Source organism: Pimephales promelas, chromosome 15 (assembly GCF_988280905.1).
Source record: "Pimephales promelas chromosome 15, fPimPro1.hap1.1, whole genome shotgun sequence".
Lineage (NCBI taxonomy): Eukaryota > Metazoa > Chordata > Actinopteri > Cypriniformes > Leuciscidae > Pimephales > Pimephales promelas.
This window is the reverse complement of record NC_142783.1, coordinates 11,700,664-11,728,644: the sequence shown is the minus strand read 5'-3', so window position 1 is coordinate 11,728,644 and position 27,981 is coordinate 11,700,664. Positions and strand designations below refer to the sequence as shown.

General features: G+C 37.9%; 2 protein-coding genes across 4 annotated transcripts; one reads left to right on the top strand and one right to left on the bottom strand.

Annotated features, from left to right (window-relative positions):
* Positions 1 to 679: 679 nt before the first annotated feature.
* ahi1 (Abelson helper integration site 1) lies at positions 680 to 22,201 on the top strand. 2 transcript variants are annotated; one of them, XM_039681825.2, is made up of 27 exons: positions 680 to 809; positions 1,316 to 1,365; positions 1,472 to 1,596; positions 1,715 to 2,244; positions 3,368 to 3,483; positions 3,786 to 3,960; positions 6,563 to 6,755; positions 6,843 to 6,938; positions 7,068 to 7,253; positions 7,344 to 7,496; positions 8,087 to 8,219; positions 8,634 to 8,757; positions 8,847 to 9,076; positions 9,160 to 9,266; positions 9,767 to 9,885; positions 10,425 to 10,555; positions 11,430 to 11,570; positions 14,561 to 14,751; positions 14,874 to 14,916; positions 15,601 to 15,632; positions 15,897 to 16,011; positions 16,206 to 16,264; positions 16,951 to 17,013; positions 17,110 to 17,272; positions 17,354 to 17,442; positions 17,542 to 17,621; positions 21,319 to 22,201. In XM_039681825.2, exons 2-27 carry the CDS (start codon positions 1,356 to 1,358, stop codon positions 21,470 to 21,472), a joined length of 3,558 nt encoding a protein of 1,185 aa, XP_039537759.2. In that variant the 5' UTR covers positions 680 to 809; positions 1,316 to 1,355; the 3' UTR covers positions 21,473 to 22,201. The 2 variants fall into 2 exon arrangements, with proteins under 2 accessions (XP_039537759.2, XP_039537758.2); XM_039681824.2 differs by having other exon boundaries at positions 14,871 to 14,916.
* Positions 21,726 to 27,951, bottom strand: slc18b1 (solute carrier family 18 member B1). Of its 2 annotated transcripts, XM_039681826.2 has the most exons (15): positions 27,852 to 27,951; positions 27,636 to 27,710; positions 27,318 to 27,457; positions 27,094 to 27,189; positions 26,931 to 27,004; positions 26,598 to 26,745; positions 26,187 to 26,343; positions 25,873 to 26,009; positions 25,516 to 25,617; positions 25,153 to 25,244; positions 24,599 to 24,694; positions 23,494 to 23,568; positions 23,310 to 23,403; positions 23,125 to 23,171; positions 21,726 to 22,564 (listed from the first exon to the last, which is right to left on the bottom strand). In XM_039681826.2, exons 2-15 carry the CDS (start codon positions 27,658 to 27,660, stop codon positions 22,471 to 22,473), a joined length of 1,377 nt encoding a protein of 458 aa, XP_039537760.1. In that variant the 5' UTR covers positions 27,661 to 27,710; positions 27,852 to 27,951; the 3' UTR covers positions 21,726 to 22,470. The 2 variants fall into 2 exon arrangements, with proteins under 2 accessions (XP_039537760.1, XP_088976263.1); XM_089120137.1 differs by lacking the exon at positions 24,599 to 24,694.
* Positions 27,952 to 27,981: the final 30 nt, after the last annotated feature.

Sequence of the window (27,981 nt, the reverse complement as noted above, 5' to 3'; positions counted from 1 at the left end):
CTCCAGAGTTCACCAAAAGCAAATCAGTGTCTGTTGAGAGAATAATGTTAGAAATCAAACTATCCTTTCATTGCATTGCAATAGTTGTATTGTTTACCTATATTTATTAGCACAGTCTACAGCAGCGGCGGAGTGATATGAAGTTAGTAGTAGTTAGTGTATCTACTCACATTCTCTGCTCCTGGTTGATGGTGGAATGACAGTCAAAGCCGGATTGTGATTTTGCTAAACAAGAAGTTCATATTGACTAACTTACGGTTTAGATAACAGTTACAATAATGCCGGTTACCTTGTGTATTTTTGCCCCGTCAACGATTATAGTTCCATAGTTCCAACATTTTACTGTCACATCAGTTGAAATAAGTGTGAACAATTTTGTGTAAACGATGAGAACTGTGTTGTTTAACTTTTGCCTGCATGTGTTTAGTGTTTTGAAACACAAGTGCATCACAGAACTGAATGTGTTTTAGTGAGTGAGAATGTGTGTAGTTTTGCAAACAGTTGTTTTAACTACCTGAACTTGCTCAATGTTTTACAGAAAGGGTTATACAACAAATTTGTTTAGGCTATTGAGAATTTGGTTTAGTGTTTTAGCAATTCAGAAAAACGGTAATAAATAACTTATTCGTGTTATCCTCGCGTGTTGGTTTTTGATTGACGTGGCAACATTAACCCAGGGAGGCGGTGCTAATCTTGTTGTTGTTGCTGTTGGAAACGGTCGCGCCAGCAATGGCTGCTCACTGTAATCATTCATGGATCCTCTACAGCAGACATGATTTGACTTCTTCGCTACATTTACGGCATAAAATGTACGTTTATTTCACAGACACTCTACACTTAACAGCAGCATATGTAAAATGAAATAGAGTCGCTGAATTTTCCAGCGAGAATATCCTGTGCGCTAGCAGTGATTTGTATTTGTGTGCATTGTTTTCAGCTAGCGCGTGAGACGTAAGCCAAGCTACAACATCAACAATCACTTAACGTTATACAAACATACTCATTTATGCATTTCTGTTATTTTCTTTTAAATTAATTAAAATCTGATAAAATCAGAGTTGTTTTATTTTCCTTTAAAACAGTCGTTTATGTTGCTCATGATTGCAGGAATTTAGAGGTGTTCTGTGTTGGCGGTCAAGTTAAATATTACATAATCTGCTTAACAGTAAATAGTTCCTAAGTAAGAGTAACGTTAATTAAACAAAGTTAACCCGTTTATAGGTGATTGTACATAAGCGAATAAAGACTAGCCTAAAGGTTGAAACATCATTTTTTCCTTAGATTCCATTGTAATTTATGATATTTTCTGTTTTAGCATTGTTGTTCCAGAATGAATTTGTCTATAGTTCATCAGAATGCCCGCAGGTGAATAAAGATCTCTCATACTTGATATATAACAAATATCTTCTCAGTCACTGATTATCATAGATGCTCTTACATGCAGATTTGTCTGTAAATCTCTGTTTGACAGGTCAAAGTGATGTGAGAGCTAAGACGAAAGCTCGCTTTGACGAGGTGTTGAAGAGATACACAAACCCTCCATCTGAGAAAAAGAAAGCCAAACAGATCGATGAACAGTCCCAGGAAGTTATTGTGGTTAGTAATAGTGAAAGGAATCTTTATTTAATCAAGAAAAATGCCATTGATAGAAGATCATTCACTGTGTACTGTACTCCATTATCTCTTATTTGAACTCCGTTCTGTTGTCTTGCAGCTTCAGACCTTAAAGAAGAACCTAGATTTGATTAAAGACACTGAAGATGATGAAGCTGTCCTCCATAACACATATGATCCAGCTCAGGGCAGCCCTAGATACACCAAAAACAGGCGAAGGGAGAGAGAGACATCTGAAAAGACCAACATAAACAATGCTGTAAGTGATGAGGAGCCCACACTGACCAGCGGGAAAAAGAAAAGCAAAAGGAGGCTACCACCACCCCCTGTTCAAGATGAAGACAACAACAGGAGAACTGATTCCGAAATCAACGGAAAACACAGTAGGAAGTCTAGGAAAGGGAAGGATAAAAGTGGAAATGATGTTAGTCGACAGAAAGAAGAGACAGAGACGGAAGATGATTATCTACAGGCGTACCAACATCAGATCTCACAGGAGGAAGAGACTCCTGGGAAAAAGACGGCACGGAAGAAAGCTGTCGAGAAGCTTACGGAGAGCCAGATGCTAAACAATGAGCTTGAGAAGAAAAAGAAGAAAGGGAAGTCAAGCAAACATGATGGTGATAGAAGGTAAAAGATCACAGTTAAAGCTATTCTTGGAAGAATTACGTTCCAGATTATTTATTCTTTTTTGCTATTCTGTTTGGAGATGAAGAGCTGTAGAATTGAAACACTTCAGCTAATTCAAGGTTTAACGTGGTCTTAAAGGGATAGTTCACTTTGAAATTAATTTTTGATATGTTTTAGCTTACCTCAAGGGCATCCAAGATGTAGGTGTCTTTGTTTCCACAGTATTTTCAATTTTGACATTTTTCAGTCATACACTGGAGGCAAAGGGGGTCCACCAAAGAGCATGCACAGAGAAGTCAGAATTAAACATGATTTAATGACTCGTAAATGTAAGTACACATTGATGGCCTAAGACACGAAACGAGCGTTTTTTGTGAGAAAAGAACAGTATATATATCGCTTTTACCTCGTGTAATCACAGTGACGTCCAAGTGATCTGAATCAGTTGTTCAATGTCCAACTGAACCGAACTGAATCAGTTCAATGTTATGCCGGAAGTGATCGCTTGCGTGTGACGTCACTCAATATTTACACGGAGATTTCGGAAGTTTTACCTTTTACTAAACATATTTAGATATACCGAAATCGTCTTCCATTGAGGTTTCCCGTATATCTAAATATGTTTAGTGAAAGGTAAAACTTCCGGCGCATGCGCAGGCCGAAGCGCCCGTGCCGTCAGATCATTTTGTCATGGCTATGATTACAAGAGGTAAAAACGATATAAATACTGTTCGTTTTCTCACACAAACTGCTCGTTTCGTGTCTTAGGCCGTCAATGTGTACTTACATTTACAAGTCATTAAATCATGTTTAATTTTGACGCCTCCCTTAAGCTCCAGTTTATGACTGATAGACAACAACGGTTTGACTGAAAAATGTCAAAATTGAAAATACTATGGAAACAAAGACACCTACATCTTGGATGCCCTTGAGGTAAGCTAAAACATATCAAAAATTCATTTCAAAGTGAACTATCCCTTTAACCAGTGACCTTTGTCCAGGGCCTTAACTGTTAAAGTAAAGTGCTAACTATTAACTATTTAGTAAAATGCTTAAAAAAAGGTAATAGGTAATACGCATGAAGCCTTTTTTTCTTAATTTGGTTTGCCTTTTTTGCCTGTAGTCAGACTGAAGTGTCCGTGGATAACCAGACAGAAAACATCCTAGATGATGTTGTGGAGGAGTTCAAGGAGGACACAGTCAAACCCAAAGTGAAGAAGAAAAAGAAACAAAAAGAAGGTATGATTTGCTGTCTCAATGTCATCACTATTGAACCAACCAACCAACTTTTTTTGTTCAAAGACTTAAGTCAAATTGCATGGAGTATCTACTCTTCAATTTAAAGGGATAGTTCACCCAAAAATGATAACAATTTTTCTGAATTCACGTCTAATATGGCTGCAATAACCATGTATTATTTTGCTTGTCACCACCATGGAAACCCAGTAACTATTAAAAATGTGTGTATATTGTGTTTATTTCATTGTTATTTACATGTGTTATATGCAGGATTGATTGTGGTTATGCATTTTTGGTTGTAGTGATTGTTGAGGAGGAACAGGCGGAAGAGAAACAAGCGTTTGATGACAATCTAGTGCTGGGAGTTTACATCCACAGGACAGACAAGCTGAAAACAGACCTGATGGTGTCTCACCCCATGGTCAAAGTTCACGTGGTTGATGAGGTCACTGGACAGTATGTCAAAAAGGAGGACAGGTTTGGATTTTACTTGTTTTGTTTTTTTACCATATGATAATTTGCTGTGTCTGAAATCGCATGCTGTATTGTTGTAGGTACTACAGCTGGTTTGAAACCTACTTTGTGACCCTTAAAATAGTATGTTCTATATAGTATGGATGAATATTTGACGTACTACATCCTCCATGTAGTCACTGTCATGTTACCTATGGCATCAGGTGCGCCCATTCAGAGTCTCAGTGGAAGTAGTAGTAGGTCATCCGAGTACATTTTTGCCTTTTTTGAATACTACTGTATTTTTGGGTTTTAAAATCCGATATTTTATTTATTTATTTATTTAAACTGGACATGATAGTCACAAATTTTGTCATGCTTATTTGAGTTAAGAGAACTGATGGCAATGTTCTTTTAATTGTTATTCAAGCAATGTATGTATCGTGCCCAACTCAACGAGTGTTGCAAACAGGGACTGTGTTGAGCGCCCTCTGGTGGACAAACTATACAACTCCAACACTCATGACATGGTTCAAGCGTGTTTCGTCCGTTTTTATTTTATTTTTGAAATATTAATTTATCGGCCATTATAACTGCCGATACCGATAGTTTGGAAAATGCCTAATATCGTCCGATAATATCGGTCTGGCTCTAGTATGTATTCGGGTGTACTGTTTTTGCATACTGTATAGTAGAGAGGTATACGATATCAGACGCAGTCATAGGCTGGGTCCGAAATCGAACACTTCCCTACTATATAGTATGCGAAAAACAGTACGCTAGCAGAGTAGTATGCCTTAAATCACATAATTCGAAAAACAGTAGGCGAAAAGTCCCCGGATGACCTACTTCCGGCGAGATACTGAAGTGCGCATACGATGGACACTTTACTATCCTATGATGCCATGGGAGTGGAGTTGTTGTCGTTAAATTTGAAAATGGCGAAAACCGGAGACGTGGCTGTAACGTTAGGAGATAAACACAGACACACAAATGCTTTTCTCTATTGATTCATTCATGTTTATTTATCGATGGTAGCCTGGATGCCAGCCCTAACTCCGCCCACAACATTTTTTGGTCAGGAAGTTCGGTCTGGACTCGCTCCATTGAGGAGTAATTATGATCAGACAAAAAATGTTCGCGCCAATCAAATTGCCAGGGCGGGCTTTATACGATGATGGACAGGTGATCTTCAGGGACGTAATCATCACGTTATCAAAGAGCGCTTAACTGGTTTCCCTCAGAGATGACTGCAGCTGGAGAATTGAGATGTATAGATTCCGCTGTCGCGTCTGTTTTTAAAATGAATCGTCAGCGCATTAATTTTAATGGACAAACAGAAAACTGCAATCAAGGCATTTGTCGATCGGAAAAATATCTTTGCCTTCCTTCCTACATGATTCGGCAAAAGTGTAACTTATCAGCTGGCTCCGATGGTCGCTAAGAAGATGGGACGTAATGAAAAGCCTGTGGTCGTTGTGGTTTCTCCTTTGGTCGCACTCATGGAGGATCAAGTAAAAGAAGCAACACTTGTTATTTTACTTCTAAAATAAGTAAGTTCTGTTGACAACTGCGCTATGCAAAGGAGTTGACTTACTGCGTTGCTCTGATTGGTTGTAGGTCTACCGACTATCCAATTGAGCGCAGAGTTTTTTTTTTCCTGGTTCGGTCAAGACACGCCTCATAATCAAAGCCCAATGAAGCAGTTTCAGACTCACATTCTGACTAGAATATGAGTATGACGAAGTCAGGCTATATCGATGGTATTATCACAAGCAAATAAATGGCTTTTTCCTTGCTAAAAATAGGGGTTGTGTGTGTTTTATGAGGTAAAATTTATTAGGTAAGTAAATTCTATTTGAGAAATTCCGCAAAAGGCATGATCTGCGAGCAGCTGACCGACACCTCCTCTTGATTGTCGGCTCGGACGACGTAAAAACCCAGATGAAAACAGAAAGCAGAACTAAAAACAGAGCGACGTTGGTGCAGTCACTGGAATGGGCTCTTAAAATCTTCGCCCTGTTGTGACAGCATATGTCACGTGAGACGCGGCCACAGCATGGCCCATGTAGTACGTCCGGACTCATTCCCATATTCATACTATATAGAAAGTACTTTTTAATGGTTGTGAAGTACGTTCTTATTTAAAGCTACACTGTGTACGTTTATTCTTAGCTAAAAACACTTAGTTCTTTCAAATATATATGTGCTCATTAATGTATATTTACTTCGTTCAAGTAATAAAGTATTGTCGTGAGTGTATAATATGCCATTGAAAATACATACGGGTAAGGGGTTCTAATGTCGGTCGCTCCATCTTGAAAGTACATTAGCCAAAGAGGGACATACCCGTTAATTCAAGCTTCGCCTTTTGCGTTTACGTTTGCGTTAACACTCATGGACGAGGTCGAACTGGAAGCCATGTTAATCTTGGACTACATTGGCCACCGTAGGAGTTAAAACAAAATTGGAATTGAGAGGAACAGAAACTAACTGGGGGTAAAAAATCACACAGTGTAGCTTTAAATATAGAACCTACTCGCATAGTACGCGATCTCGGACGCAGTCATAGTCTTCATACCAAAAGTAGTCAAATTTCTTCCCAAATTTATTGTTCTATTCACAGCCATCGCCATGTTTCATCCTTCTATGAGCAAGAAAACATCGAGAACATCCTACCCATCATAACTCAACCGTTTGACTTCAAGAAACATAAAATAACAGTTCCAGAGTGGGAGGAACAGATCATCTTCAATGAGCGCTTCGGATATTTCCTACAAGACGACGATGAGAGTCCCCATGTGATACTGTTTTTTGAGGTTTGTGTCCTTGAATAAGTTTAAAAGTATTTTGTCATCCTCTGAGCAAAGAAAGGAATTAATAAACCCCTTTATGTAATGTTACAGATTCTGGATTTCATCAGTATGGAGGAAGCACGAACAAACGTCTCAGTTGACTGCCATGAGCGGGGTTTCCGGAAGATTGCGTGGGCTTTTTTAAAGGTGCCAGTTTTGATTTTACTGTGTTCTCCATTACCTTTGTTGTATTTGTATGGTTATTTTGTTTGTTAGCACCATCTGTTTTGTTTATTTTATGTAACTGAAATCAAGCTCTTCAATTATTTCCCCAAGCTTGTAGGAACCAATGGTGTTTTGAACGTTGACACCAAACTGCGTCTACAGCTTTATTGCCCTCCTCCGCGGGCAAAGAAACTGCCACAAACAGTTGAAGTGTTTCAGTGGTGGTCAAAGTTCCCAAGGAACAAATACGCCTCAACCCTCTATGTGACAGTGAAAGGCCTCAAACCACCAGAACATGTAGGTTCACTTTTTTAAAATTAAAAAAAGGTGGCGAAAATACAAAAAAATTGGTGGTCAATGAAGTTCTGCTTTGGATTTGTTGCACAGGTGGACCCCAGTATCCGCTCCATGATGGCTCTACAGCAGGAACGGGGCAGCACCTCCTACAGTGAGCTCAATACTGAGATGACCAATAAAACCAGCACCCAAATACTGGAGAGCAAATCAGAAACCATGAAGTGGAGCCGCATGCCTGGACAGGTTTTAGATACTTGCTTTATTGGCGTTAATGTTGCAGAATCAGTAGTGAAATCACCTCCTATACCCTCATTCACTATTCCCTACATCAGCCCACTAACATGAGTGAATGAAAACGAGTGAGCGAATTCGAACACTGAGTGCGCTATAAGGGCTGTAGCTTTTGCATAGTTTGTGCTTGCTGTTTAATGGTAGTTCCAGTAGTCATGAAAAGATTTACCTTGACTTCTGTCATGGAAACTATGTATAAACCTCAAAAAATGAACGTATACCTGTAGGATATCACGCTGTTGCCACATTGGACCAGCGGTTTGGAAAATGGATGGATGGATGATTCAATAGTGTCTTCTGTTGAGACATGGAAATTAATTTGGCATGACCCTCACAGTGCATTATTGGTATTCTCTAGCTGTTGAGCATATAATGGTTGTACACTCGTTATTGCGGTGCATTGTCGGATTGAATGAGGCAATTTTGATAAAGTCTATGGTTTCGGACACCACTTCAAAATGGCTGTATAGGGGGGTGGTTTCGAACACAGACTGTAATTCGTTTAATTTGTCTATTTTTCTTATTGTTGATTGTTTAAACAGGTGTGTCGCATCCCCAATAAGCCAATGCAGTCCTTTCGTGGAGGTCAGATGGGCTGTTTTACTCTACGTTTCTCCCATGCTGGACGTGCACTAGCAGCTGCATGTGCAGATAGAGATTCATTTCCTATCATCAGTAAGTCATTTGTAACTCAGTTTCTTTACATGTTGTCTTTTGTCTGTACTGTCTTTTTTATTTTTGCTTACGTTTTCTCACAAAAACATGTACAATTTGGGTAGACTCCATTAAGCATGGAAAGGAAAACAATGGTATTGGATCTACAAAGTTGCTGGCATTTTGACAATGGACCAATATCAATGTAGCCAAGTAGCACATGCAATGAAAGTGTTCATTGTCAGCATTTTGAAATCTTAAAGTGGCCTCCTCAGTCTCCTGACCGTGATGCCATTGATTGAAAGTGATAATTTGTTGTCAATGTATGCTTTATTTCCATTGAGCTTTTTGTTTTTTCTATGGCTTTTTTGTATAATACAATACAACCCAAATTTCACGTTCACATTCATATAGATTTTAATCTCTTATTTTTAGTATATGATATTCCATCTGGGAAAGTTCTGGCGTCCTTTAATGGCCATCTGAGTGTGGTGTATGATCTCTGCTGGTCCAGAGATGATAAAGATTTATTAACTGCATCCTCTGATGGAACAGTAAGGTAAATATAGCTTTTTGCATGTACAAAGTTACACTATAATATTAAGCAGCCCATCATTATGCCACAAATGTGTTGTTTTGGTCTTTCAGAATGTGGAATGTTGAACGACTGCAGAGTTTTGCACATAAAACTCTTCCTCACCCTTCATTCGTATACTGCGCCCAGTTCCACCCGCAAGCCCAGAGTCTGGTGGTGACAGGGGGTTACGATGGGGTTCTGCGGGTGTGGAACGTGGACATACAAGACGTGAATGGGCAACTTCTGCAAGAGTTTGACGGACACAAGACTTTCGTCAATTCACTGTGTTTTGACCCAGAAGGTACAGAATTATCGTCATAACTCTCTGGGTGTGACATTAAAGCTGGGATTTGAGATGTTAGTGATGTTCTGGTCTTCTCACAGGTAGCAGAATGTTTTCTGCAGACAATTCCGGCCTCATTATTGTGTGGGGAACCAAGGTTGTGCCTGGGTCTCGCCGTGCACTGACCAGTCAATGGAGCATTGAGAGGGTAACGGAGTTCTCAAATACTACCGGGAGGAGCTATATAAATCCTAATTTGGACTCCTGAAGGCTGATATATACTACAGGACTGTTAAAAACTGATGCGCTTTTTTGATTTTTTTAAATGGTAATGGAGAAAAACGTGGAATCATACACTAAACTACTGAGGATCACACAAAAGTAGACTTTCAAGTCGTTCCGAACTCAACAAACTGACACATGACAAGTTAAACATTATATGTTCTAAAATCCTCTCAAAATATCATACATGTTTGATATCCTCTAATGGCCGGATTTATAATCTGAAGCTAATAAAAATCAGAGTGTGTTCCCATCATAGACTATTCCATTTTCTGTGAAATCTGGCAACTCTGAATGCCAAATATCTGCAAACGGTGTCCTGTAAATTTCGACTACTAGCATAGACTCCTTCTGACTCTAAATCGGGCAAATGTCGAGTAGTATATTCCAGCCTTAAGGGAATGCCAATTCAGTATTTCTCTACAGGAAATTAAAGAGGCAGATCTGAATGGAATATCCATCAACTCGTTAGAGGTGCATCCAAATGGAAGACGACTTTTAATTCATGCCAAAGACAGTGTTTTAAGGGTCATGGATTTGAGAATGTAAGTATCTATCTGTTTATTAATATTGTAATATGTATGTAATATTGTAATATGTATGTATGTATATGTATGTATGAAGAGTTCAGATGCAAAAGCCTCTAAATGCCATTTGAAATGATGATTTTTATCAAACTTGTATATTTAAGTTCAGTAATTTCACTTAAATAATTATCATTGCCATTTAAGTGAAATCACTGAACTTAAATATACAAGCTTGATAAAAAATCATCATTAAAGAAGAAAATTTCAAATGGCAATTAGAGGCTTTTGCATCTGAACTCTTCATATATATATATATATATATATATTATAATGTTTATTTGATATCGTGCACACTGAGTAAGACTATATGTGTATTAAAAGTAAACAACGGGGTCAATTTTAATTTCATGTTGACTTTAAATGTGACTTAAAAAAAAAAGCCAAGTCACTGCACATGCTAATAGTTCATGATGTTGATGGTACCAGCATGACAGAAAGTAATAAAAGAAACAAAGTGCAAATATATTGTAAACAAACAATTGTTTGGCCTGTTACAGATTCGCAGTAAAGAAATACATAGGTGCCACCAACTACAGGGAGAGAATCAACAGCACGTTCACTCCCTGTGGAAGCTTCATCTTTTCCGGCAGTGAAGATGGATTGGCGTATGTGTGGAACTCTGAAACAGGTTTGGAGATTGTTTTGAGGCAATATGGGTCATGTGCATCAAACTTCTGTATTCTGTTAAACAGGTCACATCGCTTCCGGTTAAGGTCTTGTGTATGTGCTTTGTTTCATATAGAGCTGTTTTACTCTTTAAAGGAGCTACCAATGTCCAATGCATATGCAGATTGATATCTAAAAGTTTTTTTATTTGTCATCTTCTCTAACATTCAGCTTTCAAAACTGAATAAAACGCTGACAATAAAATGACCTTGCTAGTGTAACGATGACCAGCTAGTAAGAGAGTAAACCTCCAAATTTTCTCCAACAGCCCAAGCAAATTGGTGGTGAATGGTGCATAAAACAAATTCATAAATCTGTAAATAATAAATAAGCTCCATAGCGGATTCCAAGTGATCAAGGGCTTTGGCGTTCCATTTAAACCCATTGCAAGGGTTCCGCCAGTAATGGGGATGTGTTCAATATAGGCAGCGATGTATATCAGAGTGAACAAGATGGAGGAAAGTTAAAGAGGGAAAGACATAAATAACTACTAAGAGCTGTGCGAGTAAACCTCACTCCCCTGGCCTCAAGAGGTGCACTAGCGATGGATGCTAGAGGCTGCAATCTTAAGTCAATTCTTTGTTAGCGAACCCGCCACCCATGTCGGAAACGCTAGGTTTCAATCCTGCTCGGAGTGGTGCGAGTAGAATCGTTGGGGTTACACTAGGTTAGCTGATTACCATGAAAGTCCATAGATATCGCCGTCAGTTCATACTTCTCTTAACACTTGCCAACAAGCAGATGCGATGAGACCTGTTTTTGTTGTTAGTTTGAATCCAAAAAAAGTGGAGGTTTGAATTGAATTTGAATTGGGAAATTGAATTTCTCTTGTTCAGGTGACCAGGTCGCCGTTTACTCTGAGCTGTGCTATTCATCTGCAATTCGAGCTGTTGCTTTCCACCCTCATGAGAACATGGTGGCCTTCTGCTCCTTTGGCCAAAACCAGCTCATCCATCTCTATCTGTATGATCAGAAGGGTGAGTCCTCCAAATAACTCAGAAAACCACTGATTCAGATACATCACTAGTTATGTTTCCATCCAAAGTTGCGAATATTATAACTTGCGCATTATTGGAATAACGCATAAAACATTTTTTTTATACATCATAAATTACTTTAGGCAAAACACAATAAATGTGATCATGTTATCTTGTGTTTGGAGGCGGATGGCTGCTGTTTGGAAACGCTGACGTTTAAGAGATAATTGTATAGAACCAGTTTGATAACAGACTTTGGCTTAAAGGGGAAATGAAGCAGTGAATCAAGTTTACATGATTTACAAGATGGATTTCCAATATAATCAACAATTATATAAGAAACATTACAAATGTAAACATTTAGAAGAAAAAAAGAAAAAACTTTGCATCTTTCGCCGCCAGGGCGCCGCCATTGTGCAGTTGACGTCACGGGGTTGGTTGGCTCAAGTTTAACAGGCTCTGGGCATTGAAAATCGCGACATCAAACTGTGTTTTTACACCAGTGTTTTGACCGCGAACGACTAATGTTAGGTACAGTCATTAGACAAAAAGACGACGTCTAATGTTATATGTTGACAAACTGCACATAGAAACATTGTTCGCGATGTCTGCCGTCATATTCCCGTCTCGTCAACACCATGTAACGTTAAGTTAAGTTGCTATGTAGAACAGCCGGTGGTGGTTTGGGGCGAAGAGCGGGTTTGCAACGCTAACTTACCAGGTGTCAGTGTGGCTGTTGTAGCGTTACTTCGATGCCCTCCGTGTCAGAGTCCATCTGTTGTCAAGAGGTTGATCTTGAGCCTGTATTGCGTGGTCAATTCTGCATCACCGGCGCGCACGTTTACCATGCTGTGCCGGGAGTTAGACGTGTGGAAGCGGCGATGCTTTCCCTGAAGGATGTCATTGCGGAGACACTTTTTCCTAGTATGTAGGCTGTAGGTACTAGCACTACCACTGCGAAAATATGGACGTTTGATTTCCCCTTTAACAAATAACGTTACATGCTAACTTACATGTTGACAAGACGGGAATATCTGACGGCAAACATCGCGAACAATGTTTCTATGTGCAGTTTGTCAACATATAGCATGTCGTCTTTAGGTCTAATGACAGTACCTAACATTAGTCGTTCGCGGTCAAAACACTGGTGTAAACACAGTTTGATGTCGCGATTTTCAATGCCCAGAGCCTGTTAAACTTGAGCCAACCAACCCTGTGACGTCAACTGCACAATGGCGGCGCCCTGGCGGCGAAAGATACAAAGTTTTTTCCTTTTTTCTTCTAAATGTTTACATTTGTAATGTTTCTTATATAATAGTTGATTATATTGGAAATCCATCTTGTAAATCATGTAAACTTGATTCACTGCTTCATTTCCCCTTTAAGGCCGTGTGTCCACCAAAGCGTGAGCTGTTGGCGCTTGAGAGCGTTCTGGCAGCGCAGCGTTTTTCCCGTTGAGACGTTTTGTTTCGACGTTTCGAGTCGCAGATAATTTGTTTCATACTAAAAATGTATTTTTCATCCACTTTGTTCTGTTAGCTCTGTTGGTTGATGTCGTTGTACAGAAAGAATGTTGTGACAGTTGGTCAGTATGGTTTAGTCCCGCCCAGTGGTGGAGGAAGTACTGAATCTCAGTACTTAAGTAAAAGTACAAATAACCAGATAAATATTTACTTTAGTAAAAGTAGAAGTAACACAATGACAACCATACTTAAGTAAAAAGTAAAAAGTACTTTATTTTAAATGTACTTTAAGTATTAAAAGTAAAAGTACTTGCATAACAATTGATTCTCTTAATGTCTATTTTCTAATGATTAATAAAACATTTAATTCTAACTCATTCAACTTAATACTCCTATAATGATGTTCAATAATGATGGAAAAAAAATGTCACCATTTCTGAAACAAGCTTGCAATTAGGCAATATCGTGCTTATCCTTACTGTATGTTTATAACTATGTTTGGCAGTAAACGCGATTAATTTATGGTGTAATTCTGAACCTCTTGGCTTGCCATAATCCTAACCGAACCAAACATATATTACACACGGTGTGTTTCCTATGCACGTAAAAACAAATTTTCGCGTATGAGTTGCATGATACACACTGCGTGCGAGACGCATTTAGTGTGACCGGGTTGATATACTGTATCTATGGCAACCAAACGTCACTGGTGAGACAAACGTGCAACGAACGGATGGTCAGATTACGTTTTGGCAGGGGAGAAAAACTGATCAGAAAATGTAACGAAAATGTATTAGAAGTTGTAGAAATGTAGTGGAGTAGAAAGTATAATAATTGCTGCAAAATGTAACGAAGTAAAAGTAAAAAGTATGCACCATTTATTCTACTTAAGTAAAGTAAAAATACGTGAAACATGTACTTAAGTAAAGTAACGAAGTATTTGTACTTCGTTACATTCCACCACTGGTCCCGCCCCTTCTCCACTGTGATTGGGCAGCTGGGTAAGAAGTGACAGTGATGAGCGCTGCGTTTATCCAAAGTTGAAAATTTTTAAACTCTCGGCGACCAGTAAAAAACTCTCGGCGCTTCAGCTTGAAAAAAAAAACGCTCACCGCCTTGTTGCGCTCATGATGTTTAAAAAACGTGGCGCTCCTATTTAAAACAATTGAAAACGTACCCCAGGCACGTGGAAAAACGCTTTGGTGGACACATGGTCTAAGACATTTCAGAATGACCAAAACAAAATTTCTCATCCCATTGCGCAGTCACATGACTTTTTTGATGCGCAACGAGGACGGTTTTTTTGGTAAAGGTTTCCATCGTAGTTTACGCTCATGTTTTGTTGTCTTATAAAATATATTTTTACATTTTTATGCACATTTTAAGAATTCATGCACATTTAGACATCTCCATCAAGTGTTTTAAATGCGATATCCCAAAATGCTAAAAAGATGGCTAGTGTTTAGAAACACAAAAGTCACATGATCATTGTCTGTGTAAAGACGAGTGTTTTGTGCTCGTACGCAGTGGCTCAGATGGAGGTGGAGAGTTTGAGAGGGATGAGTCGTTCAGACAATCTGGACAGTAAGACAGGCAGGAATTCATCAGAGGTCACGACCTTTCAGAACACCTCTGCCACCGGCATGGACCGATTCGCCAGCACAGCTCGTGTGTCCCTAAAGATGCAGCGGGTCAAACAGAAACTAGACTCTGTACTGGTAAAAATGGCATTGATTATATGTCATAAATAATTGATTATTATCAGCATTATAACTTAATAATCAATCCATTTATCCATTTGTGAATCCATTTATACTTTTTTAATTTCATTTTCTAGCAGGAGCCCCATCGTAGTTTCTCTGGTGCGGATATGTATGAACAAGGCAAGTGATATTTATGAAAATGAACCCTTCAGACACTTAATATTTGCTCTTCTCCAATGTAGAAAAGAAACAAGGTTTGTGCCAACTCTTTCTATTACATTTTTTCATGTCCACTACAATGGACACCAGGACTGAAGCAACAGAAATTCATCATGTTTTAACCATACAGTGCTTATGAACTAGAGTTTTAAACACAGTATGTGAACTAGACATATACTGTAACAATGAGCAGTGCAATCTTGTTAGATTCTTGTTGTTGGTTGAATCTGAGTATGTGTGTATATGTCTGTGGGTGTTTTGTGTACTTGCTGGTTTTAATAAATATATGATTGTGTGGATATATCCTCAAAGGATCAGTGTGTGTGTGTGTTGCGGTTGAGATGGACATTAAACTCTAAAGTTCTACAAATTAACTTTTATTGTCCCTTGATATGATTAAGATTATAATCGGTGCAAGTTGATGAAGCTACCATGAACATAAATTAGCAAATAAAATGTAGCCATACCGGTCTTATTATGAGATAAAGTTATGGCTCATATTTTCATTGTGATTGGTTGATCGGTGTAAATCAGTACTCAAAGCCATGTGATGTCCAATCCAATGATCACAGGGGCTGAAAATGAGCTGCTTTTTTTAATGTGGAATGAATTCTGTTGTAAATTAACACAAAATGTTTTTTTAAGGTGGCATGTCTCACCTGGGAAGAAGCCTAGAGGTAAATATTTGTATTTTTTGTACTTGGCTATGAAAGTTATACTAGGAATATAGCTTAGAGTTACATTTTAAGACATAAACTAGTTTTGGCTGTAGTAACACATTTATTGGAGTGGGCATGTTTTGTTTGTCTCTCGATCTTTTGAACTCATTATAGATGTCTGATATAGACAAAATTTGACACCATACCATACAACATGCACCATCCTGTGCCCTGTGACATTAATCCTCAATAATAGGCTCTTGTTTTTGTGGTTTGTTTCAGGGCCTGACCTCATATCTTCCTCCGCCATCTCTTCTGTCCCCTCACTCCAAACTACAGATGTCCACGTCTCTCAGCGCTCAACTCATTCCACAGGCAACACTCAGTTCACACAACAGTACGTTCTCTCCATTATCATATTATATAGGATAACTTAAACATGTATTTTTTGAAGAGCACGGCACATTATAGAGAAAAATGAAAATGTGAGTATTTAGAAAACATTTTAGTTTGTTTCTAAGGTACTTAAAAACCCCATTCAATGACGTGTCATGAGGTTTTTAAGCTTTAAGTATTCCTCTCCTTTCGCAGGTGGTTACAGTCCTGCTGGGCAGCCCATTAGAAGGGCTCCATCCCTTAAACGACAAAAAGTAAGACACTGTGATCAGTTTTTGCATTATACTACCATTTAAAAGATATTATTAATAGTTTGACTCAGGAAAGATGCATTAAATTGATCCGAAGTTACAGTAATGAGTGACATTTATAATGTTACAAAATATTTCTATTTCGAATAAATGCTGATCTTTCTATTTATCAAAGAATCCTGAAAAAATGTAGGGTTAGGGTTAGACATTTATAATGTTACAAAATATTTCTATTTCAAATAAATACTGATCTTTCTATTTATCAAAGAATCCTGAAAAAATGTAGAGGTTTCCACAAAAAATATGAAGTTTTTTCAACATTGATGATCAAATCAGCAAATCAGCATATTACAATGATTTCTGAAGGATCATGTGATGCTGAAGACTGGAGTAATGATGCTGAAAATTCAGCTTTGCATCACTGGAATAATTAAAATTTTTAAATATGTTCACTTATAAAACAGTTATTTAAGATTGTCAAATAAATGTAGTCTTGGGTAGCATAATAGACTTTCTTTTAAAAACATCAAAAAAATCCCCAAACCTTTAATATACAATTGTTTTTTTTTTTATATATATATTTTTGGGTTGTTTTTTTTAGCAGTTTCAGTTAGTATAAAATAGAAGTATTTAGCACCGAAGAATAATTTAACTATGGAAGAACCTGAAGATTGTGTTGATGTCCACAGAGTTTACTGGATTATGAATTCTCTCAACCAGAAGAGGCAGACTTTGGGCAAATCTATCAGACGGTAAACTTTAATAATTTTATTATTTATGTCACTATATATGTTGAGTCACTTTGTTAATTTTTTTGTTTATGATCTCTTGAATGAAATCGTCTCTAGGTTGTGTCATTGTATGAGTACAGAGCCAATCGATCGGATGAGCTGTCGTTACGCCGCGGTGACGTGATCCATGTGCTGTACAAAGACAACGACAGCTGGTGGTTTGGGCGACTGGTCAGTGGGCAAGAGGGATATTTCCCAGCATCCTATGTGGCTGATGAAGGTACGTGAATGGGGGGGGGTTTGATAACCAAAAGCACATCTACGATATTATCTTGTCTAAATCCAATCCAATCTCCCATAGGGAATTTTGATGAGGAGCTTTCAAGAGCTTTAACTGCACGACCATCACTGTTAGATCAACATGGAGTTGAGAGTGCAACACCAGTCAAGGTAATGACAAATTATCATTAATTCCTCCCATCAAACAGATGAAAAAAATCTTCAAATCTATAATTATGATATACTTTGTCCCTGATGTTCCTCCTGCAGCTGTCTGCAGCCATCAGTGCCTCTGGAGAACTGAAGATCATCTCAGAGCTGGATACTGAACCTGAAGCATCCTCAACCATGTATGAATTAAAGGGGACCTTTATTCCCTTTTACTAAAGCCTAGTTCACACTACATGATTTTAAAACGTCAGGCTGAACTGTGCGGTTCACACTACATGACTTGCTCTCAGTGAAATCAGGAGCGTTCAAGTTGTTTAGCTGTTCACACCACACAACACAACGTGATTGATCCACAACAGGAGGTAACGCACTACACGAGTTGACAACGCACTACATAGAGATACATCCACGATCGGATGAAAAGAGCAAATCATTTGTGACTCTAATGAGAGCTGTCTCAGTACTATGGTATGGTCTAAATCCTTAAAATAATCAAATAAATAACGAGTTGACAACAACTCTGCCACCCAACGATTCTATCTTGTCTACAAACCACGTTTTGTCACGAAAAACCAGCAATAAAACGAACCAGAAATAACGTGAAACAGCACGTGCGCCAATACCCAGCGAAGAAGAGAACACAACGCGCGGATATGGACGTCAGACAGAAACTAGTGCTGCACACTGTTTGCGCGACGATCTGCTCTGAGAAAAAAAAGCAAAAAAAAAATTAAAACTAAGATTTACCTGGTGTCCTCAACCCATGCGTTGCTATGATTGGCTGTACTCATGACATCACTGAGGTTGAGTCGCGCGACGGCTCTGGATATCTAGCAGGCTAGATATTTTTCTGGGCTCGGCGAGGCGTCTGCGAGCGTCTTCGCTGCGTTGTTGGCTCTTTCATACTAACAGATTGGCAAGTTCATCGTCCGCTAATCCCCCGCGATTTGCACGCGATAACCTGTCGGTGAGCTCAACGATTTGCAAATCGGGCTTAAGTCTTGATTTTGATTTCAGTGTCTACTAGATTAGGGTTTCATGCTTGAATGTTCAAGAAATAATTTTTCACATATTTGACATCGTTGCAGCATCTCTCTTCCCTGTCTGTCAGTAACGCTCTGGGGTGCGTTTCGCAAAAGTATCGTTAACTAACTATGGTCGCAAATTTCCGTCGTTAGCAGCATAGTTCAACGAGTCGGTTTTTCTCGAAACCATTGTTCCGAAGAGTGCGCATGAGCGAACGTGCTCTAGTACGCAAGAACAAGCTTAATAAAGCAAAATAACGGAGAAAAATGAAATAGTCCTCAGCTGCCATGTTCGTAATTTAGAGCATCTAGCATTCGATTTCAAACAGAATCATTAAAAGTAGTTATTACTCCATCACCTGTGTGACATTATTAACTAATGTGGTTGAACGACCATTTTGCGACAATATGGTTTCGGGAATCGGTCGTGACTAGCTAGCTGATTTCTTCAACAATGAATTGTACTATGGTAGTTAAGCAGCGATTTATGTCAAGTCAAGTCAAGTCACATTTATTTATATAGCGTTTTTCACAATACAGATTGTATCAAAGCAGCTTCACAGTGATAACATGTAAGTAGCACAACACAGATCAACAACATTGCTAAACACTAAATAAATAACCCCAACTGAGCAAGCTCAAAGCAAGCCAAAAGCAAGGCGACAGTGGCAAGGAACCAAAACTCCATCAGATTGGATGGAGAAAAAACCTTGGGAGAACCCAGGCTCAGTCGGGGGCCAGTTCTCCTCTGGCTTACATTCATATTGTTTAAATATAAATATTAAATATAAATATTGTTTATGAATCAAACGGCGCCATAACATATCGCAGGCGTTGAGTCGTCTCATCACAGGCGTTGAGTCGTCTCATCACAGGCGTTGGGGCATCCGAAATCCCCGTGAGAGGCTGGACACAAAACTGGACCTGACGAACGCCATTTTTCTCGGGACAAGCGTCCCGAGATAACAGCAGAAAGGCAGATGGGAAATAATTAGCATAGCTGATGTTCATAATAATTTCCGTTATAACTCACAAACTCTCCGTAACCCGAACTCTCCGCAACCCAACCATACGCGCCGACCCGTTTGTCTAAGAGGCTGTCGAGCCCCACTGGTGCGTTAAGCAGTTTCAGTGGCAAACGGTTCCGTATGGCATAACAGAGGACTAGAAGGTAAGCATTATGTGAATGCTTGACTAAAGAGAAGCGTCTTTAATCTAGTTTTAAACTGTGTCAGCGAGTCAGAGGCTCGGACCGTATCGGGAAGGCCATTCCAGAGTTTTGGAGCTAAATGCGAGAACGTCCTCCCTCCTTTACTGGACTTCGATATCCTAGGAATGACCAGAAGCCTTGAATTTAGTGATCTTAAGGAACGCGGTGGATTGTAGGGCGAAAGAAGGTCCGTTAAGTACATAGGTGCTAAACCATTTAGGGCTTTATAGGTCAGTAGTAGGGAAACGTTATGTCATTGTATGGGAAACGCACCCCTGTTTAGTTCCTCAAGGAAGTCTATCCTTCCAAAAAGTGCAATCTGCCCTGATATCCAATAAATCAAGTGTAGCGTCAGTTCTGGCAGGTCCCATTAGTCAAGCTCGCATCAGCTGACTCTCAGCTGATGCTTGTCTACCTATAGGAATACGACGTCTATCACTGTATACATGTATAAGCTTCTTCAGTATTATCAGCAGCTCATTACCCTCCTCCATCCCCAGCTCCTCTTGTCAGTCAGGATTTGGCATTCTGATTTCCCTCGAAACAGAATAAATTCTCAAATTGAATTAATGATATCTGCATACATTCATGTTGGTTCTGTTCTGTTTACCCTAAGGGGGGTTATTTCTGCTAGTAATCTATAAAAGTAATCTAAAAGTAATCTGTTACAATATTACATTACTCCCTAATTGTGTTAGTTACTTTTTATGGTAAAAAACAAAACAAAACAACTTCTATTTTTGGCAAAAGGTCCTTTCTTGCCAAAAGTGAAATGAATATGCTTTAGTCTGAAGGAAATGCAAATTCATGGCTGTACAGTAGAGGGCGCAACTCAAACCTTTCAGCTGTGCTGCTATTTTGGATGGCAGGGACAGTAAGTTCAACACTTCAGCAATAAAAAAATAGAAACAAATATAGTTGCATCAAATACATATCATTTGTCAGTTGTAAATGATTAAATGTAAATGTTTAAAGTCATTTTTACTCATTAGTATGGTTGAATTGGATCGTCAAAGGTCAGCAACAAAGACAATGGTTCATAAAGTGATATTAACTACATAAAGTATATTTGTGCTCAACATATTTAATTATTGCAGGTTTGGGTAATATTCTGAGTTTGCATTTCACTATTTGTTTATTTATTTTGAGGAATACTGAATCAAGTAAATGTATGCTCACATTTACTGTAGTCTAGAAATCACTCCTGATTTCTCTCAACATGGGGACAGGACAGGTGTCAGTCAATAAATGGGAAAACAATGTAACTGGTATTACTTATTTGAAAAGGTTACTCGGATATTTTGTGGTTAATGCGTTACTTTACTAGTTACTTGAGTTTATGAATTTATTACTAAAAGTAATCTGATTACGTTACTTGTAATGCGTTACCCTCAACATTGGTCGTGATGTGCTCGTTCCTGGAAGAAAACTCAAGACTACCAATCGAAGTGTTTCAGGGAGTTCAGAAACTGATATTGAGAATAACTCCCTTTGGAGTGACTTTGTGCTTTGTAACATTGCAGACGTTTTTCATGCTCAAACAGCATGATGAAAAACACCTTGAAAATCGTAATTTTCTTTTTGTGATAGGCAATGGCACGTGCATATTGATCTTATTTTCTTCACTCATTTTCTTTATAGAACAAAAAAGAAGAAGAAAAAGGTGAAGCGGAGTGAGGTTCCTCCTCAGGTCCCGTCCTCAGGTCATGAAATGTCTTCCGCATTATCTAGAAGGAGACCTCTCCCCAGACTAGGCCAGGCCAACGGTGCGTTTGAAGCTGAAGGACTGAACTGACAGGACCTGATCTGATTTCTAAGACTTGCCTCTGTTATGAAGGACACAATAACGTGTTCCCAAAAGAGTTGATGTGGATCTATCTTTTGTAGTTGGCCTTATTTTAAAATCTATATTTTGTAATTTTGATACTGGTATTTGTTATATGTAGTTTTGTATTGTTTATGTAAATACTCAGTTTTTATTTTATTGTTCATTTCATAACATTTTATTTAAATGAATCTTGAATGTAACAATAACAACTATAACGATCACACATCACAAAATGTCATTACAAAATAACTATGCCATTTATTTAGCACCAGAGTTAATGAATACAATTGATATATATATATATACTTCTATATGATACATTAATGCAATATTTTACAACACACCAGGCAATTGTGACGTAAAAGGGTAAACCTCTGCAGTGTTGGACGGATCTATATTTATGCTACAGCTCAAAGAGCCCAAGGATCTAATTCCTATGAAAAATACTGTAATAAACATTGTAAACATGTATTTTGTAAAATTGTATGTGTTGAAGTCGTTTCCATCAGGAATATGGCAATATTGCAATATATATGTAAATCTGTAAAAACAGTTGAAATGGGGAACATTCACAAACTACAGTTAGACGGGTAATCCATGTTAAGTAACATAAAAATACAAATCCCACATTCTTGCACTAGTCCAAAAGATTTATGAAACCAAGACCTTAGAAATAATCCATTGTACTGGTTTAAACTCTGGTGTAAAAATCACCTCCATACCATTATGCATTAAACTTTCAAACATATCGTCTCCTCTCTTATGTCATTCTTCTTACAGAAATTTTAACACTTTGTAAATGTTCACAGACCTTCTGTTTAAAGTTTCAATTGATGTGGAATGGAGTGTCCATCTCAAAAGGATACATGTATTAGACCTTCTCTGCTCATTTTCCACATCACCTGTATTTAGCAGCAATATAATTTAAGTTTGTTCTCCCATTTAAAATATTTTAGCAGCTTATTTCAGGTGATGTCAACCCTGAGAGGATCTGTCTTAGGAAGAAGAGGGGATTTTTCTCCTTGAGATGACATTTTAACCTTTTTGGCCTTTTGTGACCTGAAAAAAATAAAATATGATCATGAATAATCAATGTTTTCAGAGTATACTACATTTTACCAGCTGAAAAAGTTACCATCTGAATATTTTAGAGAATGAATAATGATTTAAAAAATATATATTGGCTGAATAAAGTTAATTAAAATGATAAAACGGTTAGATTCTGATTGGTCAAGAGCTGTGCTTTATTCACGAACCGCTTCACCCAATGGTTCTATAGATCGCTGCGCAACACTGCGGTTCTATGTTGTTTTTATTTGAGCTTTCATGCATTTTACACATTGGAACGTTGTTGCTGTTCATGGTCAGGGACTATTTTTTCTAGCGGAAGGTAGGCTTTTAGTGATTTTACTTCAAGAAAGTTGCACTAATACATTGTTTTTTACTTTAATTTTGTGTGGCAACCGTTTTATAAAAGCAATAAGGTACTCTAGGCAAGTACTGCATCGTGAATATTAAGTTAATATACCGCTTCGCGTCGTGCCTAACAACGCCCTTCAGCCGTTACTTATTCATGCTACAGCACAGCCTCTCGTACGTTATTGCTTACATATACTTACTTGTTTTGTATGTCCTCTATTGTGAAGTATATTAACTGTAGTAAGGCCTAAAGAAAGTTAGGGTACACATATTAGCCAATAAATGAATATGTACAAAAATGCATACATAACTGATAAACTTTTCATATAAGAAAAGATGGGTCTATTTTAAAATGGTCTGTTAAGTATTTATCTTTTGTTCTTACAGCGAGAAAGGCAAGTGCGCCTTGAATTCCTGCGCTCCATTCGAAGTTCAGTGTTTGTGTGATGTATCCTCCAAAGGTAGGCCCGAAGAACATGCTTCAACATAAAAATTTTCATTCAGGTTTAATGACGGAATTATAAAAACTACACTTGAGTAGCACATATAAAGTTTATTTCAATACACACCCAGCAGACCACACTGCAGAGAACAACCCTGACACCAACCCCAGTGTACTCAAGCTCTCCTCAAAGCCATATTCACTGCAACAACAGGAATGTGTGTGTGCATCAAAACATAGTACATTTCAGGTTTGTATTATAGCATTTTGGTCAGTTTCATGTAGTGCTGGGAAGTATACCGGTTTCAATTTCGTGTGTGATGTGCAGTTTTTCAAATACTGCTATGTTGCCAAACGAACAAGTCTATTCAATTCAACTGAATTCATCTATTCAATGGCCACAAAGAGCGCTAAGTGGAGTGTATTAAGAGAGGACTTCTAGTAACTGCATATCCATCTTTCTAATGGTTATAACCCAACAATAATTCCCAACTAACTCATTAATATTGAAAAACACGTAGAGGCCTATGATTTCCTATAAAAACGCGAACGTAACCAATCACAAATGGAACTTACTGTATAAAGCAGAATGTCACTGAATTTTTGGATGAATAAAACAAAAGTAGGGCTGTACAATGAATCAAATTTCAATATGGACTTGTGTTGTCTGAATATTAAACATTAAAGATACTGCTTTTGATCTTAAGTCTGCATGTTCTGTGTCTGTGAATGGATATCTCAGTTCTGTTTCTTTCCTACCGACCGCCAGAGGCAGTGTAACACTAGTTGTTTGTCGCAGAGTCAGCCAGATACCTACTTACCTTAGTCATGTAGTGACATACTGTATGCTGAGCCCTGGGGGTTATAAGGGACTTTCACTTTCTTGCCTAGTTGAGATAGGCAAGCATTTTTTTAAGTAAAAACACTGTCAAGTACAGCTTATCAGCTTAGATATCATCCTCACAAGCGGAGTGAGTGAACTCCTAAGCCATTTTCAGCAGGTTTGGAATATTATTTTGCTTATTTCGTTTTTCAATTGACGTTTTTTTGTCTGTAACACTGTGCCTCTCGGTTCCTATATTATACTCTGTGCCCCTCGGTTCAAACCGTCAACCATTGTAAAAATACTGTGATAAGAGATTTTTGGTCATACTGCCCAGCTCTAGTTTTAGGGTTAACTGTACTTATTCCAGGAATCTAGTCTGACATAGCAGGGTGAATTTAAGTCTCACTGTGCACAAGCGATCATCTCAGCGAAGGTGGGGATACAGGTCATACACAGAGAAAAGCCCACCACGACCAGCATGAGAACCGTAAGCCAGAGCTGACTGAACAAACAAAAACATTTAAACTATTAGTAATGGATCAGTGTATTAACAAAACTTAACCCGTTAACAGTTGGTCTCTTTTTAAAGAAGACACTCAGCAGAGGTGAAAGCAGTTAAAAAATGAGTATAAAAAAGTTTTTGTAAACTTTTTGTTTTACATGCAAATTATATATTTTACAAAACAATTTAAATTAAAATTACAAGAAAAGCAAAGCCATATATCCAACCAAACATAGAGCTCACTAAAAGGTTTTAAAATCCCATGTCAGTGACCAATTTTAAAACGGTTTTCAAAGGTTGAATTTAGAATTTTTAAGCTTTAAGCTTAAGATGTTTATTAAAATATTTGACAAGGAAAAAAGGCAATAAAAACCGCTACCTGGACACAGACAGTTAACATGGTATAAAGCAAAAGCTGAGAAATGAACATTCAAAAAAATGTGAAAGTAATGTTTTACCTCCTAATATGAAAAACAGGAAGTGGGCCAAGGAAACAGAAGCTCACCGCTGTGGCCATTCCTCCAATCACCATCATCCACTTCCTAATTGACTGCACAGAGCATAATTTTACAGCCACAGATTAATACCATTTAATGTATGCTTATATTTACCTAAAAATCAATTACAAACTAAAACAAATGAAATACAACATATCTTAAAAAACAAAATTAATTTAAATAAATTAGCAAATAAGTAGGAAGGTAGGTAACATAATAAACAATCAAATCTCATATTAGAAATGTCAAACAAATCTTTTTTCTTTAAAGAATATCCAGTCATCACTGTAATCATGTTGATAATTGTTGTAAATGTTGACTTACAGGATATTTATCACTGATCACACCAAAGATAGGTGATGCCGCCCCATACGGCAGTGAAAGTCCAATCATAAGCAACCCCACTGAACCAGCGCTGAGATTAAGCTGTTCACACAAAGCATTCACAAAGATGTTTTTGTATTATTACGGATATAACTATTTTTTTTTTAAATGAAGAGTTTTAAACATTTTCCCTGATTGAAACTATGGCGACTTTACATAAAAAAAAAACGTAATCTATTTGTTAATGCATGAAATATGATAGATAGATAGATAGATAGATAGATAGATAGATAGATAGATAGATAGATAGATAGATAGATAGATAGATAGATAGAAATGTACTTTCTAAAGATGAACCTTTTCAATGGCAAATATGGACAGTGTTGCATCCAAGAAGCCAAGTCCTGAGCTCAATGTGAACACCACAAAGCAGATGAGAAGGATCTTTATTCTGGTACACAATCTGAGGAAGGAATCCTGGGAAGGAACAGCGTCTATAAGAATGAGATAAACAGACATGTCTATCTCTATGGCTGGAGGGTAAACAATAACAAAATCAGTCACATGGCAATCACATCCTTGTGACAAAAGTAGAAGTATGATAAATGGAATAGACTAAATTAAATTATTAAAATCATGTGATATTTAACCAGTATGAAATCCGCACTAACCAAAGCTTGGTAAAATCCACATGTTGAGGGGTACTGTTGCAAGAAGAAGACATCCCGTGAAAACGAATGGGATTTCATATCCGAATGACTGATACAGCCAACCACCCAACGGAGGCCCCAATATCAGGCCAAGCCCTGTAAAAATCTCCATGAAGCCCTGTGAAAACAAAACAATAATGATTTCACCTTTTGAGACATGTTTTAACAAATCTATTGAAAACATAAGAATGGTTTCATCATTGTGTACTGTATATAACCCGACCGTGAGAAACTAAACAACCAGACGGACATAATAACAGAATCTAATGATGATTCTCTTGAGAAACAGCATGTCTTTGTGACATGTGCAATAGTGCATCCTTTGTCAGTTTACTCCAAAACACTGAAAAACATGCACTGACCACAGCTCACCAAAACAGTTGCTATGTTGTCGGGGAAAACTTTTGCTGAAACCGCAAAAGACGATGTAACAGCAGCAGAAAAGCCGATTGCATTTGTGCTCCGTGTGATAAAACAGAGCACGATGAAAACTGTACCATCAGACACTTGGTCAAGAAACCTGCAGAATAAATGATATTATTCGCAAACACAAAAATGGACACACCTATGCTATGAGTGCAAGGACTGTGTATTATAAAAATATGTTGATCTACTAAAAGAAAATGTGGAAACACTTATATAGATAGCATACCAGCTAATAGACCTGGACTTAAAGATACAAAACACCGATATATCTATACTCACCCGAAAAGTACAGTACATACGCTTGATATGAACAACCCTGCCACGATCATGAACTTAGCTCCTATCTGGACAATCTGAAACAGAGGTCAAATGCACTGATAGAATGTGTAATCCATTATGAAAAACTGTTGAAAATTATCTTCTGAAATGAACATTAACTTACATATTTACCAAGTATCAAAGAGCCCACCAAAGTACATAATGCATAGATTCCAAATATTAAACCAATCATAGCTTGACTGACACCTTTCTTCTTTGCCTAGAAAACAATCATGAAAACATTATATTATACTGAAGCGGAAGCTTTTAAGAGTAAATAGCACAATTTCATGATATAGTTTATTATACAAGTCATGTAACATGTTATATAAAATACAATCAATGTACCTCATTTGGGAAAAATGGTCCCAGAATGGAATAGCAGATCATTGAACTGAAGTTTATGGAGGCCATTGCAATAAGTGTTAATATCTGTTGTCTGGACATTTTAGTGGCTGGAGTCTCTGGTGGTGGTGGTGAAGAATCACCTATATAAAGTTTACATGCATTCATTGATCAGTAAACACTAAACTGCTCGAGAACGCGAATGGTCATTGGCAAACGTGCTAAAGAGTCCGTAAATTTATTAAATGTCCAAAAGTTGCTAAATGTTGATCACCCGAAAACAAGTAATCAAATAAATGTAACGTTATTAACTGCACATACCTTTATCCTCTTCATCGATATCCATTGTCAAGTGTCTGAGATCTTGTAAAAGTTACCGCGTGTTCAACCTGTCAGCTGAGAAAATCAACATTGAGGAATAATGTTCGTTCAGACATGGACGTAACGACTCACTTTGCCCCCATTATGTGGAATTTTATTTTGTTAATAAGTTCCTTAACGAAATATAATGTCAACAATTCCCATTTTGTTACTCACCTCACAGTTCCAGCTGAGTGTGTCCCGCACTTTGCGAATCGGTTAGAACAAATCACTGAAAAGAATCAGTTCAAAATAATGATTCTTTTGAGAATCGGACATCACAAACGCCGAAATCTGGTTCATCATT